The following is a 16290-nucleotide window of genomic DNA, read 5'->3' as shown; positions in this document are numbered from 1 at the left end:
CTAATTAGCATCCCCAACCCGGGTTATGCGATGTGTGACCTTTCTTCTTTTGACTTCTGCATGTACAAACACAGGTAGTATGGGTGCAATATTAATTCCATTTCTTCTATTTAATAGCCTCACTTCTGTTCTTAGTGCCTTGAATCTGTTTTTCAATGTTAAAGAAATTCCATATTGTCTTTCTCCTTTATTTCATCAGTGTACTGGAGAAGACTCTCACACCTTGGCATGGATATTTGATTACTTCCCATGCCAATGCAATGAGTGCGTGGGTCTTCTATGGCAATATCTTATAAGGGTGTGAGGGCCTGTATTTTCGAAGAGAAATGTAAGCTATATTGAGGCTACCAGGACATTTGATAACAATCCATAGCAATACTGTGATTACTTGGGTATTTGATAACAATGCAGAGCAGTGCTGTCGGTACCTTTCTATTGGATGGAACTCCATATAAATGGTGCAGTTACTTAGGCATGTATTGGTGGTATCTGGCAATGTTGAAAGTAGCTGGACATGCTATAGCAATCCCAGGCAATGGTACAAATACTTGAACATCTGATGACAATATCTGCCAACAGTTTTGTGTACGTGGGAGTATTATGATGATGTCTTAAAAGATTTAGGATTTATATGATAGGTTATTTATATCTTGCTTAATACCCAGAGGTTTCTAAGCGCGGACCCGGGCATCGAACGTGTCGTCTTGCTTCCAAGACGAGCATGTTGCCCTGAGCTATCCTCCCGAGAATGCTGAAAATAGGAACATGTTTTAACAGGGCTCACTTCCGTGCCCATTAGGGCAGTGGTGATTTGTATAGGGTCCTGTGGAAGAAGCATGCCCTCCTCTGTAGTGCCCTAAATACGTACCCCATGGTGACGGAAGGCCACCTGAAATTGGAATTAGTGTTGCTCAGCGAACTCAGGAAATCGTTTGCACAGCATTAACTAGGACACCGACTCCCAGCAGGACTACTGAGCATCTCATCGTTCCGAAGTTGCAGGGTCAGACTGGGGCATACAATTGTCTCAGGCACCAATAAAAATGCAGCCCACCGTTGCAAAAGGCAACTCATTCCTTTTGTGACACTGTTTGAATAAAATGTGATGCAAATTGTGCATTTAAACGAATATTCAGCAACAGTGGCCAAAACTACTAGCCGCATGGGCATCTCCTCAAACTGGCTCACTTTCACCAAAAAAACTGGACCACTTTGACCAAAAAAAGTGCCCCACACTAGCATTTTGCGTTTGTGGTTCGGTATTTGGGCCTATTGCCCTATAGCCAATCCGAACCTGCGAGGTTGATACATGGAGTAACAATAATTAACCATTACATGTAACGATTTTCATTCAAGGTAGGACAAACTACCGCCACAAGTCAGAAAAGTGAAGCAAGTGGCAATTTACCTTTTCCAGGAGCGCGCGGGCGAAAGTCACCGGGTTTGCTATGTTCCTGACGCAGGAGACGGCGCCAGCAGCCAGAGTGGCCCCGTCCATGATGATTGCATCGAGTTCCACGTCGCCATCAGCATTCAGCACAGCCCCGTGACCTGCAGGAAACCATTCCATTTGAAAAAGGTCAAGCATTCGTAGCCGTAAGTGTTTGAAATGAAGCAGAGAAAACAATTTCAGAGCTATTTACTCCCCTGTTCACTGACAGCTTTTGTCCCTGGCTCTCCGGAGGAGAGATTCGCTTTTATAGTCACGCTCCATAAGTAAATACGATGCTGATGGCTACAAAAAATAGCCTCCGATTGCTTTCTTGAGCCATAAAGCTTTTATCTTATTTCTAAAATCATAAAGCCCAACAGGCACCACGGCTCACAATTGCTATTGACTGATGTCCCTTCCACGCGTGTTAGGGAATCAGACAGCCACGCGGATGATGACAGTGACCCAGGCGACGCAGGGGGACGTTTGGGATGCATAAAAGCACGACTGCTGGGATAAACATAATAGCAGCTGAGAGCTGAGGAGCGGAGAGTTGAATTCTTTCTGTCAAGGAGCAAACACAGCACTTTGCGTTTCGGGACCCCTGGCCTGGTGAGTCTACTCCAGTCTCTGCGCACGGTCTGGACACGTCCTACTGGGAACAGAGTGTACAGTGCTGGCACCGCTCCATTCCCCAAGGCTGGTAAGCCGGTAAAAAGGGGACACAGAGGGCTGTATACGCTCTAGCTTTTTAGTGTTCCCATTCACAGCTTTAACAAGGTGTTGACATTTAAATTAGCACATGTTTTCGACATCAACACCCTTAAAATGACTGGATTAGGTCTGGAGGACGTTCAGCTCCCCAAATGAAGCTATTGTATGGAGACTGCTGACTTGGAGCAGAATCTCCTTGCTCCCAGAGGCTTAATGTGGACCTCACTAATGAGCTACAAAGAATCTTGTCTGGTACATGACATGATCAGCACTTCTCAGCACTTCTCAGCAGGTCTGCTCTACTTCTAATGTGGCAATACTGGAACTTCAGGAAGACGTCTGGACAAAACAATCAATTAAAAACAGACTTGATGCGCTTTAATGGGACAGCATACACACGCTTCTCAGCAAACCCTGTTTTAGCATTCACGGGGAAGTGCCAGCAATTCTCCATCTTTCTATTTACTGGAATGTGATTGTAGCTTTACTTGTCAGGAGGCGTGCTTTACTTTGAAGGAGATGGCACCAGCATTCCCTATAGGCCTCTGTTACTTTTATTGTGGACTACGCGTAGACAGCTCTTCTGAGCAAGCCTGGCATTATTTAGATGGAGCATAACCAGAACGGCTCAGCAGGCCTTCTGTGCAATGACAGCAGCGACACTTTCCAGAAGTCCTGCTTTACTTTTTAATGGGACAGCAACTGCACTCTTCAGACAAACGCTGTTCCTTAATGTGAGCGCATGAACATTATTTAGCAGAATGATAATGTTGTGACACAAGATCCTTGCGTTGCCCACCATCCAATCCCATACCAGGGCCCAGAAAGAATAAATTGAGGATTAACCATGCACGGATATTGGAAATCTTAATAATAATACATGAGAGCAGAAGGCATCACTTATAGGATGTGTATCTATATATGAAGGATAGTTTGCATTTGTAATAAGGAAGATGTCTTCCAGTAAGCAGCAAAGGACAGATACTGAGAGCCATCTGGTGCTCTCTCGCGTTCACTCATGAAGAAGTTGCTCTAGTGTCACTGGAGTGATTAAAGAGGTGTCCAGGGTGTTCACTCCACCACTGACCCAGGCTTGCCAGTCTGTGTCCCTTTAGGGAGTCCTTTTGCAGGGCCCACCTCGTTGTGGTGATTTGCCACGTAACTTACCCTAGAGACTGAAAGTATCCTGAAGAACATTTGCTGTTCTGCTACTTCTTAAGACTTTGGATCTACTCCTCCACTGACTTTTTTATATAGTTAGAGATTGGACTTTTAAAGCGTTAGTTTGTCTGAAAAGTATCTCTAGAACATTAAGCTCTGGTGCTCTGTGATTAACCAATCTTTTTGCGTCCTAAAAGACTTTGGGCCTCATCACAAGTTGGGCAGAGCCATAAAAATCTAGCGGTAACGCTATTACCGCTGCATTGCGGAAAGTTGAAGATTTGCCTCCAGCTCTGAGTTGGAGGTAAATCTGGCAATTTTCTGTCAATTTTCTATGATATTACTGCGGGGCTATTAGCGGCGCAGTAATAATACTGAAAATATATGAATGGGGGCTTACCGCCCCACCGCATTTCGGGATCGAGCGCTATTTGCGTTGGGTGGTATCCCAGCGGATTTACCACCAGGATACTGTCCCACTTGTGATGAGGCCCCTTATCTTTTGTGGTTTTGAGAACTATATACAATTACCATATATTTTTGTCTTAACGCGAATGTGCAGTCGTACCGATAATACAGTATTATTAAGAATCCCTATGTGTTTTGGTTAAGTGAACTGAGTATTTATCCACCTTCCTTGTGTACATATAATAAATATATATTTTAATATAACATTTTATGTGCAAGTGTTTCTTTGGACTATTGTACATACTAGGCTCAGCATACTTACCTAAAGCTCACATCTTCCCCCAATGATAGACCTGACTGCTCTGCCACTCTGCCAAGGTTCCTTCAGTAGTACAGACTTATACAAAGAGTTGGGGACCTTTATGCCAAGGGATAGTTTTATGAAGTCTTACCTTAAGTGTACTTCCCCTAGGAACGAGGTAATGTCCAGGCTTGACCACAGAAGGGTGTATGTGGGCCTCAACGCTGTGGGCTTAAATATACTACAAAGGGTTCAGCTCTTTAAGATCAAGCTTAAACCTGAAATGCTGTTACAACATTACATCTGCTATGTAGTGCCTTATTGTTTGCGATAGGTGGAAACTATAGACATTACTATAGTTACATACATTACGACAGTACGTGTACTGTAGACATTGTATGCATTCTCAATGTCACTGGGCCTAGTAAGATTGCTGTTTTATCCTCCCTTGTATCACTCCTTTGCTTCATCACGACCTGAAACACTTGTGTATGGGTGCGCTATAAATATATCATAGACCACATACAACAACAACAAATGGTTGGAGTAGCAATTCCCAAACCTGGAAATAAACATTGGTGCTCTGGGGTGGTATAGAAAATATATACACTTATTGATTAAATGTGTGTGAACAATTGAGTGCACTATGCGCTTCAAGAGGCCCTCAGTACAAGTTTAGCGGTGCAGTAAAAAAGGGAAACTAATTACGTTAGAGCACTTTTTTGTAATGGAATTAATGCAATTTTTATGCTAATTCCACGTTTTGAGAAAAAGTGGAGGATTTAACAGTACCTTGTTGCTGGAGGTAAATCCTCCACTTTTCCTAATAAAATGGGCACATTTTCTGCAGCTAAATTAACGCTTGTGGTAAATCCACCATGGACTCCAGAAATGGCAATGTCTGGCAAATCCGTAATGAGGCAATATGTCTCATCCATATAACCTTCTGCAGACACATTTCTGGATACAGCACCACACATCCCAGAGTCAGACACCCCAGATTGTCTGTCAAACCCTTGCTGTGATGCATCAGTACAGATTTAAGTACTTTGGGTTTACACCCCTTCAGTGTTAAGCCTCTACTCTGAAACAAACTTTCGACTATCTCAGCTTGCAAACACACCACTGATAACCTTCTTGTTCCTCTCATTTTACGGCACCTAGGAATTAAGGGTGTCGGCAGGTGAATTTCTTTGCAGTATTACTTCCCCAATGATTCTGCCCTCTTTTGAAATATTCTTAAAGAGTTTACTTGAGCAATCTTTGGAATTGAGGTTCTGAAATAATGAGTTCCCTCACTAATGTCCCCTCCATTAATTTGTAGACCTAAATGCTTCTTTGTCAGTTTAGATGAGGGGTAAACAGGAAATCTCTTCTAGCAATGTCATACCTTCACTTGACCCAGTGTTAGCTAATGAGGTAAGTGTTCATTGGTTTTGGAGCATTTAGTGGCACCTATGAGGCAAAGCATTGCTAACACAACAGAGAGAAGCAGAGATGGTGAGCATCAGTATATTCGATTGTCGTGGTAATTGGCAATGCTGAGGCATGAATTTGCTGCATCACAAAGTGCTAATTTCTGTCCCTCATAGCCATTTAAAACAATAAGGGGATGTATACTAAGGATTGTGCCAAATAAATGTCCCTTTGGGCAGCACATGCTTTCATTGCAGTCAGCAGTGAAGTGATCATATGTTTGCCGGCACGCAACCCTACCCGGCTAAGAAAGTATTTCCTGGTTCGAATATGGAATATATAAAGGGGCACCTGACAACTCCCTGTTCTGCAAAGGTTATTAAGTGTTTCTATATACAAAAAATGATTGGCACAAGCCCGGATAAAGAGTGGCCCACTCTTGTTTATTCCGTATATCACATGTGTACAAAAACAAGAAAAGATGTGAAATCACCAAACAATATAATACATTGATGAGTGTGAAGTGAGAGAATTGGAGAAAAACGCTCCTCCCAATCTCCTCGCGACCATGGCCTAGAGGATCGCGGCCCAGACACCCACCACAAGATGAGTTTGTCTATCTACCAGATGACAAAATACCCTGGTTCAAGAACATAAGGATATGCCCACCAACCTGTCCTACTCAAGCCGACACCTGCGGCATGGATGAACTCAACTAAGACCGTAACAACGAGCACCCACATCGTTAGAGATGCCATAACGACCTAGCCAACTGCCAAGAACACACGTGCCACCATGCACACCGGTCACTCATGCACCAACCTACACGAAGAACATATTCAGTGCTATGACGTAGGTGACGGATACACCCACTGACGCGCATCTTTATTATTTTTCACATAGGCCCCTTTTTATTAATGCAGAAACGCAAGACGCATAAAGCACTCACGTATACGCTTGCTGACGCTTCTCCCACCCCTCGCATCATGATGAGACTATAAAGAAGACGTAATATTGCTTATGAAGCCATGTCAAACTGCAACACAGGTGCCGTGCATTACACATCCCCACCCATGAACCAGGCCCAAGTAGGCCGCAAGCAAGAACCGCCATGAACCCTGTATGAGCGAGAGTACAAGTGCTGATCACGCAGAACGAGCCCAGTGAGAGCTCACAGCCAAGGGGGTGATGTTGCAACTCGTATGCTACCAACCGGCGCCAAGGTCACACCTGTAAGCAAAGAAAAGCACACAGAAGCAAAATACAACTTTAAATGTGCAGAATTACGCCCCAGCTACGGTCTCTCCACACGTGACCAAGCCGACCTGACAAGGTGCCAGACCCATGAGGAAGAAGTCGCCTGGGTCCCACGTCTGGGACACAGGTTGCAACAGTGAAATGACTAGATGGACACCTACAGCGATGGGAATGGCCTGCTCTCAGGCCTATGAGCAAACCCGCACATTGTCGGCACAAACACATAGTTACACATTGTTGCTAGTGACAGGTACACCGCGAGCTGGGAACGACGATGGTCCCAGACTGGGGGCCTCGCAGGAGAACCAATCAGAACATGAGGGCACTCATCAGTGATGCCACTAACATTAGCCAATCATTAGGGGTCTTTGTGTAACAATTTTCAAGTATCTAATAGAAGGGACAATACAAGTACACCAACTGACTCATCCTTAACCACTAATATTGCTCTCTATATGTATACTATACTAACCCTACCACTCGAGGAACCAATCCGGAGTGGCAATAGGTTTGTTCGCTAACTTTCACAGGTGACGCAAGTAGCGCGTCATACTGCGGCAAAAAGGGCTTGCGAGCCCCACGAATTTTGAGAGTCTGGACGGACGCGTACGATCCTAGACCCATCCCTGCCGTGTTTTAATAAACAGCAGAACCGCCTTGCTTCTTGTGTTTGTCTCATACTCATTTTTGGGAAGTACGGGAGGAGTTGGGGCCTCCCAACCCGGAGGTCCGAGGACGGCTCAGCCGACCCCGGGATAACCACCCCGACAAGTAGTACGGGAGGAGTTGGGACCTCCCAACCCGGAGGTCCGCGGACGGCTCAGCCGACCGCGGGATAACCACCCCGACAAGTTGGAGGCACTGCTGAGATCGCTTTACGATCTACCTTTCCTTTTTCCAGGGCCTCTCGTTGCGAGGAGGCCTGGCGGCGCGGCCCCCTCTGCTGCTGCCCCCTTTTGAGGACTACAGGACCATCGCGGAACTGCGAGAAGACCGGACAGCGCAATCCGGATATTGGCCCTCGGGAGCCGGTTGAGAAGTATCCCGCCCGCGGTTGGCCAGTGTCCAGACGTGGTCCAGACAGGGGAGGTGGCGAGCCGTTTGGAGGGGTGCACGCAGTCCAGCGGCCCCGCATCAAGAGAACTTGGTGAGTATGTCACACCCAACAAGCAATGTGAGATTGTGAGGGATGGGGGAGGAGTTGTAATAAGGGCGGCGGGAGGTGTTACTAAGGTGTGCGGCGAAGATTTGATCAATTAGTGTTGACGGTGAAGTGAGTGGTAGCGGGACAGGCGCGAGAGCCGTCCGCTACAACGTCACGGAAAAAGGGTGGGTGGAGCAAGAAAGCACCACGTGCGATTGTTCGTAGACACTGATTGGCCTAGGTCGTGGCCACCTGTAAAGGGGGTGTGTGTGGGTGGCTTTCCTACGAATTGGCGGTTGTTGACCAATGAGTAGATTAGGATCCCTATTGATCGAGCAATGAAGCTCGATAAATAGATGACGTTTTCCTGTAGGTGGTAGCTAAATTGTTGCCTAGTACGGAAGATAATTGGCTGGTTAAGCCCTCCCAGTGAGGGGCGTGTCACACGTGAAGCGACGCAGCGTGCGCAGTCCGATTATACGAGTGTATTGTTGGTTACCATTTCCAGGCGTAACAAGAGGACAGCTGTGGTGATAACGGGGACAAACAGTTAAAACTTATTGCGTGCTCTCTTGAAGTGTAAAAGATCTTACCGGTAGTTGTTGGAAGAGGTCGGTGACGTCACCCGTACGGCTTTCATAGGACACCTTGACCACACAGCATTGTTGAAGGGTGGTGGGGAAGTGAATAGAGGGTAGGTGGTGCGCACGGAGATCGCCGGCCACCCCAAATACGGGAGAGGTGGAGAGGGGGAAGTGACCGCGCACGGAGAACGCCGGCTACGCTGAGTGAGGTGGAAGGAGGAGGGGAGGAGATAAAGTGGGACGGCTGTATAAGCACGTCACAGAGGACACGCAGCTGCAGGGGGCTTCGTGCGCCGTGGCCGCACGGGGCCGTAACCGTATTATGGAAGAAAACAAACACAGGAAAGGACAGTTTATTTGCAATTGTTATATTTGGCTGTTTTCTTTTAGCGGACGATCAACTGCAAGTCCCCCGAACTAAGGGGCCAGGTAACGACAACTATACTGAAGGGAGCTAAAAACACAGTGTAACCATGTCATACGGGGTAGAATTGGGAGGGTGGGGGAATACCCTGACTACCCCACTCCAGCATATTTGTAAAACACTATCGCCCCATAGGGAAAAACTGATCAAATACAGCATAGAATGGACACAAGGGACAGACAACAAGATGACGACACCCTGGCCGCCTAACGGCAGTTTCGACCTGTACGTCCAACACTCACTACTGACACACATACATAACACATACAAAGGGAAGAAGTTGGCGCATCACGTGGAGGTGTTTAACTTATGGAGGAAGTTCCAGGGGTCCCGACCAGGGCCGACCGGGATGTTCACTGTGGAGGAAACGAAGGAGGGGAAGACGATTAAGGAGGAAGAGGGAAACGGGGAACAGGAGGTTGATAGCGCACAGTGCGCGCGAAGAGATTGAAAGCGGGACGAAAAGCTTGGCATCACAAGTGAAATAGAAGTAAAGAAGGAAGGGACCGACGACATGCCCCTAGCGAAAGTAGTGAAGAAGGAAGAAGGGGGTTATATCCTGTGACGGCACTATGAGAAGCAGCAAGGCAACAACTAACGGCAGCTGAGAGATATTCGAACCCCGCGTACAGCCCACCACCATATACAGCCACAGGTAGCTACACAGGAGGGGAGGAGGTGACAAGTACGGTAGGCCCAACTTGTACGAAGGTGCACGCAAAGGAAGGGAAGAACAGTGAAGAACCCATCCCAAACATAGGACACGACGAGTGGGTAGCAGCGCAGGTGCTGTTAAAATTGCGAGGGACACTAACGGGAGAAGAAAAGGAGGTAGTACGGAGAATGAACAAGGACAATGAGGGTAGCACTGAAATAAGAGGGGAGGAAGCTATAACGAGAGAAGGGGAGCTGTCACGAGAAGAGGAGGAGATGTTGGAGGAACGATTGGAAGAATGAAGGAATGAACAAAATGCACTGATATTAGAGAAGGTGAGTAATGAGGTGATGGAGGAATTGAAAAAGAAAAGAGAGGAAACAGGTGGTGAAATAATGGAGAATAGGGAAGAGGAAAGAAGAGAGAGGAAAGGGGGGAGTGGGGTAAGAACATATGTACGTCGGGATGCAGAAATAGCCACGACATCAGCGCAAAGGGGAGCAATTGGTAAAGGAGAACAGGAAGGAACGGATTTAATAGACTTAAAAACGGTGACGATTAGGGGGAAAAGGACAGATTGGGGGTTGTCGCTCCTGGATGAATTCTGCAGCGAATAAGAGGAGGGAATGGGGGGAGAGGGAAGAGGAGGTGGTAGGGAAAGCTTAGACAAATTGTACATCACACGCACCAGCCGGGAATCAACATGGGTATGCAGAAAGAAGGAAGAAGTGGGGGGAAGTGAGGATAAAGAACAAGAAGTGGCGGGAGGGCAAACGCGTGCAGTCACACCCGCATCATTCCGCCCAACATGCCCACCCACACCCGCTCCTGAACACACCCCATACGCCGGCAGGCTTAGAGATCTCCCGGGACGTAGGCAGGAAGAACGGACACACACACCTGCATTAAATAAAGAAAGTAATAAGGGAAGGGGGAGAAATGAAGGGGAAGCTACAACAAGCAGCGGTAATATGGACATGACCGATGATCTAGTTGACACAGAAGAAGAGGAGGGGTATACGGACTCCACACCGCGACAACTGGGGGGAAAGATGGGGAACAATCTAATGCCGCTATTGGGGGGGGGTTAGGCCACAATACGTCCCTTGGAAGCACGCCGATAAGGAAAATATAAAGTGCAGACTCCCATCACTTAGTGGAGGAGCGGGAAAATGGATATACGAGATGGAAAAGCACACTGCAGGACAGAAACTAGCAGTAGGAGACGTGAAGGGCCTATTAATATTAATATTAGGGGATGCGGCAGATGACATCTGGAAGAGGGCGGGATTCCCCGGGGTTACAATAACGAACACATCACATGACTTGGCGCCATTTGCGAATTGCAGGCATGCATTATGGCAAGCTATGAGGATACAATACCCAGACACCTCAGATATAGGAGCAATTACGTCACGCAAGATGCGTGAGAACGAAGGTCCTGTTGATTATATCCAGGAGATTCAGGAGAAGTGGCTCATGGAATCTAGAGAGCAATGGGACAAGACACCGGCAATCTTTTACCACATACTAATACAAGGGCTTCCAGAGACAGTACAAAAACAATTGAAGAAGATAGTGGGGATGGAAGCCAAGGCATGGCCGGAAATACAATTAACAATAGTACACCATTGTAGGATGTGGCAAGAAAAGATGAAAAAAAAAGAAGAAGATAGAAAAGCGGCTAAATTAGTGCAGAAAAAACTGACTAAGTACACCATGGAAGGAGCACTAATAACTACACCAACAACAGTGACACCAAACCCCACACAAGGAGTGGCTGCACAGGATCCCTCACAACAACCACGACTTATAACATAACAGATGCCACCACCCCCACCATACACGGCTAACATAGGAGGAGGGTATATGGTACCAGGAAATGGATATTATAACAACATCAGGGGAAGGGGAGGAATGATGAGGGGGAGGGGATATGGCCAACCTGCACAACAGCAAGGAGGAGGATTTCGGAGTTTCTACCCCAATGGGCAACCAGGGTACCAAGATAATGCAGGAAGTTTCCCTTGGCAGACCAGGGAACCACCTGTATGTGGGGTTTGTGGGATGTTAGGACGCATGTCGCGTACGTGTAGAATGAGACCCTCCCCACCAGCATGGGGGGAACACGGACAACAAGGGTCTATGAGGGAGCAGCAGGGTTAACAACAACCACAGGGAATACAACAGAGCAGCACACAGCAGCAATTAGCAACACAACAACAGTTGCAGACATACTCACTACCGCAACAACAGGTGGCAATAACACAACAACACCAAGTACAGCCAGTGCAACAGCTCACTCAAATACAGGACCATAAGTTAACCCCCACCGATACACAGCTACAACAAACACAGTTGGGAAGGGTGACTATCCTGGGACACAACCCTTACACAGGAAGCGGTCAGTCATTATACCCACAATAGGACAGCCCACAGACGTCCTTGGTGTGTCCCATCCTGTCGATAACACCTAATAGTGCGGAGGAACCACGCATTGAGGTAACGATAGGTGACAAAAAATGATCATTCCTTGTTGACACTGGGGCAACCAGGTCTTGCATAAGGGAGGGTAGATTCAAAATGTCAGGTGAGGCCATGAACACCCAAGGATTTTCTGGGGCTAGGGGGTTGGTTCCCTTACTGATAACATCTCTTTATCTATTGGAGATTATGCCATGTCTGTCCCGCTCCTGTACTCAAGGGAGTCGCCAGTGAACATACTTGGGAGGGACATAATGAGCAGGTTAAATATGACAATCTCCTTCACGGATAATGGCATCATTTGTTCCACACCAGGAATAAACATGCTTACTGCACGACAAATACTGCAGGCGTACTGTGGCCAGACAGTAGCTCGAGCTGAGCCAGTGGATGGCGAACTGTTCCAGTACGGAACAGACATGGCATTTGCCTGGATGCCAGGAATAGAAAGAAAGATCTGGAGGAGGCCAGCAGCATATTTGTTCAGGCCTGAGACACCAGCTAGTGAACCAGAAGGGAAGGTGATTTCGGTGAGCATCGAGAGTATTATAGCAACTGCTGATTACATCACAGTACATGCACAAGACTGGGAAGGAAGAGCATGGAGGGCAGTGATAGCCCTGGCTGAGGGATGCAGGCTCACCCAGGTGTCCGATGAAGAGCTCTTTTCCGAAGACAGAGAAGAAGGAGAGATGGCATTTATGATGAGTGTAGATATCTGGCTAAGAGTCACGTATAAGCAAGTGGCACAGAAAATGTCCATGGCACTCGAGGCACCCGCATGTACCCCAGTACCATTCTACGAGGAAGATATGGCTAAGGTTACAGCATCACTGTCGACCACCAGTCCCTATGACGTGTGCTGCATAAAAAGTATTGGAGGAGTAAGAATAAAGCTGAAAAAGTGCAATACTACCTAGAGTGAAGCAATACCCACTATCAAAAGAAGCGGATGAGGGCATATACGAAACCATAACGGCCCTGATAAATAATGGCATATTGGTACCTTCAGAATCACCATGTAACACGGCCGTGTACCCAGTGCGCAAAGCTAAAGGGGGGTCTTGGCGTTTTATCCAGGACCTCAGACCCTTGAATAACATTGTAGAGGCAGAATACCCCATAGCAGCAAACACAGCCACAATATTATGTAGAATTCCAGCAGAGGCCTCACGGTTCACCGTGATTGACCTCAAAAATGCCTTTTTCTCAATACCTCTGCACCCAGATTCACAAGACTTGACAAGTTTCACATACAGAAATACAAAATGGAAACACACTAGGTTACCACAAGGGTACTGCGAGTCACCATCAATTTTCAACAGAGTAATACAGATGGATTTGGGAAACATTGAATTAGAAAGTACGGTGCTGCAATATGTTGACGATATAATAATTTGCAGCACAACCGAGTAAAAAGGTGCAGGGAGGACTCAATGAAAATGCTGACGGTGTTGGCTGAAAAGGGGTACAAGGTAGACAAGGAAAAGTTACAGTACTGTCAGGAACAGGGACTATACATTGGTCAACTAATATCCCAGCACGGAAGAAAGATTGCACCACAAAGAGCACAAGCTATATCCAACACGCCACAACCACAAATGGTGAGGGAACTGCAGCAGTTCCTGGGCTTATGCAACTACTGTAGAGCATGGGTTTTTGACTACAGCTCATACATAGGACCCCTACTTGAGGCATTGAGAGAAGCACACAAAAGGGACAAAACACTGGGATGGACAAGAGAAATGAAGGAGGCGTTTGATGAGTTGAAACACGCTATATCCACTGCCCCGGTACTAGCCACCCCAGATTATGAACGACAGTTCTTCATCTTTTCACATTGCATCTCAGCAGTAATGAAAGCCGTATTGACTCAGAAAACCAGCATGGGACACAAGCCAATAGCGTTCTACAGCGGCCACTTGGACCCTGTCATGCTAGGACATTTCCCTTGCGAACAGAGTCTCGCCGCAGCTGCATTTGCGGTGGAGAAATCATCATCGATTACAATGGGGTGCCCCACCACACTATTTGTGGAGCATGCGCTATTTGCAATATTGAATAAGCCTAAGTCCACACTAACCACACAGAGAGCGTCAGGTTATGAGATCATCTTGTCTAGACCCAAATTGTCAATTGTCAGATGCAGTACAGTTAACCCAGCCAGATTTATAGCGGAAGTTATTGAGGAAGGTGATTATGCTCATGATTGTACACAGATTATCGAAACGTACTCATGCACTAGAAAGGTTGAGGAGGATGCACTTAAAGGTGGAGAGATTTTGTACATTGATGGTTCATCAACAATAGACCAAAGTGATGGGATAAGGAGAACTGGGGCAGCAGTTGTAAAAATGACAGAAGATTTGATGTATGTCCCGGTGAAATGCATGCAGTTACGACAGCATTATTCTGCTCAAACAGCGGAATTGGTTGCACTGATCTTGGTGTTGAAGGAAAGCGTTGACAAAAAAGTTACCATATATTCTGATAGCGCATATGTCCACTCTGGGCTGATAAAATAGCAGAGAAGAGGGTTTAGGAGAGCTGATGGCACCCCAGTGCAACATGCTCTTTTATTAGCAGAATTAATTGAAGCAATTAATGATCCCCAAGAGATAGCTTTGGTTAAATGCTCGGCACATACTAATGGAAACGACCATATCTCGAAAGGGAATGAAACAGCAGATGCACATGCCAAGCATGCAGCATACTTTGGTGAAATATGGAACCCCCAGAATCAGAGAGAGGGAGAGGGAGGGGAATGGCAAAACAGATGATGATGAAAGAAGGGTACACCCATCTCCAGGCAACACGGATAATGGAATTACAGGCAGCCACACCAATGACAGAAAAGGAACTATGGGTAAAAAGAGGATGTACGATGTCACCAACTGATGCACCGTGGCGTCAAAATAACACCGGAAAAGTGGTCATGCCATTGGCCCTGTTGAACACCGCCCTGGCCCAGCTCCACCATCCAGCACATACAGGAAAGGAAGTAATTGCAGCACACGAATTAGGGAAGATTGGTTCTGCCCCGAGTTAAATTCTCATGTCACCAATTTCATCAGCAATTGCCTCACATGCCAACAGTTTACGGCCGGTCACAAGCTGCAAGTGATAAAAGGTAATATACCCCGGCCAGAGGGACCCATCCTACACATTCATATTGACTACGTTCATATGATCAATGTATGTCAAGGACATAGGTATATGATTGTAGTGGTATGTTCATTCTCCAGGTGGATCGAGGCCGGACCCTGCTCACATGCGGATGCGTTCAGAGCAGCAACATTTTTAGTAAGAGAGGTGTTCCCCAGGTGGGGTGTGTGCGAAGTGCTGCGGTCAGATAACGGCCCACACTTTGCTAATTAAATGTTTCAGCACATCACATCCTTGCTGGGTATTACACATAAATTTGCATGTGCATACCACCCGCAGGCCAACGGTAAATGTGAACGCCTGAATGGCCTATTGAAAGAAGAAATCGCAAAAATTCAGCAGACAACGAAGAAGAGCTGGTTGTACTGTCTTCCGCTGGCTCTATTTGAGCTAAGGAATAGGCCAGGGTCTGATCACCACCTCACTCCCCACAAGGTGGTGACAGGACGTCAAATGCGCCTTCCTCTAACGCCTACATCAAGAGCATTCACGGACCATGAAAACACTGCAACTGTTCTTGGTGACGAAATGTATCAGCATGTGTCTTCTTTGATTACTAGTGTAGCGTTTGTATCTCAACAGCTCGAGCGCACGCGGGGCTGGTCGAAGAGTTCTCAACAAGAAGACACCAGCAAGGAACTGGGAAAGGAAGGACTATGCACTATTGCTAAAGGTGACCATGTGCTGCTCTGCAACTTTAATAGAAAGTGGAACGGCCTACGATTTACTGGTCCTCATTTGGTAGAAAAGGTAGCTACCAGAGCGGTGAAATTGCAGGATAAACAAGCCTGGAATCACCTACACGACGTACAGATCTACAAACTCCAGACCCGCCCTAGCGTTAACGACAGGGCCATTGGAAGAACAACAACATCAACAGCATCGGCTACAGAGAAGGAGACATTGACCACAGATGATGACAATAGTGTCACTACACTTGATCACCCCCCAGATTCCCCAGAAGCAACTACTGCCATAGACATTGGACGCTTGCCCACAGCCCATCCCATGGTCACGGGATTACAAAGTAAACAAACTTCTGCCCAATCGAGCCCCAGCCCCCTCCCCTACAAGGTCACCACCGATTGAAGGACGTTGTATAACAAACTTGGATATTGCACACATATAAAACACTTGTATGTTTT

The 16290-nt window shown here is 46.8% G+C and overlaps 1 protein-coding gene across 1 annotated transcript in view; it reads right to left on the bottom strand.

The window, feature by feature from the left end:
• LOC138453393 (isoaspartyl peptidase/L-asparaginase-like) overlaps positions 1 to 16290 on the bottom strand; it is a 1349814-nt gene that overhangs the window by 736161 nt on the left and 597363 nt on the right. Inside the window, exon 3 of the mRNA XM_069606189.1 lies at positions 1409 to 1551. Within this exon, the coding sequence (XP_069462290.1) occupies positions 1409 to 1551 (143 nt within the window). The remainder of the gene's footprint in view (positions 1 to 1408; positions 1552 to 16290) is intronic.

Source organism: Ambystoma mexicanum, chromosome 4p (assembly GCF_040938575.1).
Source record: "Ambystoma mexicanum isolate Mex_15411 chromosome 4p, UKY_AmexF1_1, whole genome shotgun sequence".
Taxonomy (NCBI): domain Eukaryota; kingdom Metazoa; phylum Chordata; class Amphibia; order Caudata; family Ambystomatidae; genus Ambystoma; species Ambystoma mexicanum.
The sequence above is the reverse complement of the archived record's forward strand: the minus strand, read 5'-3'. Positions and strand labels throughout refer to the sequence as shown.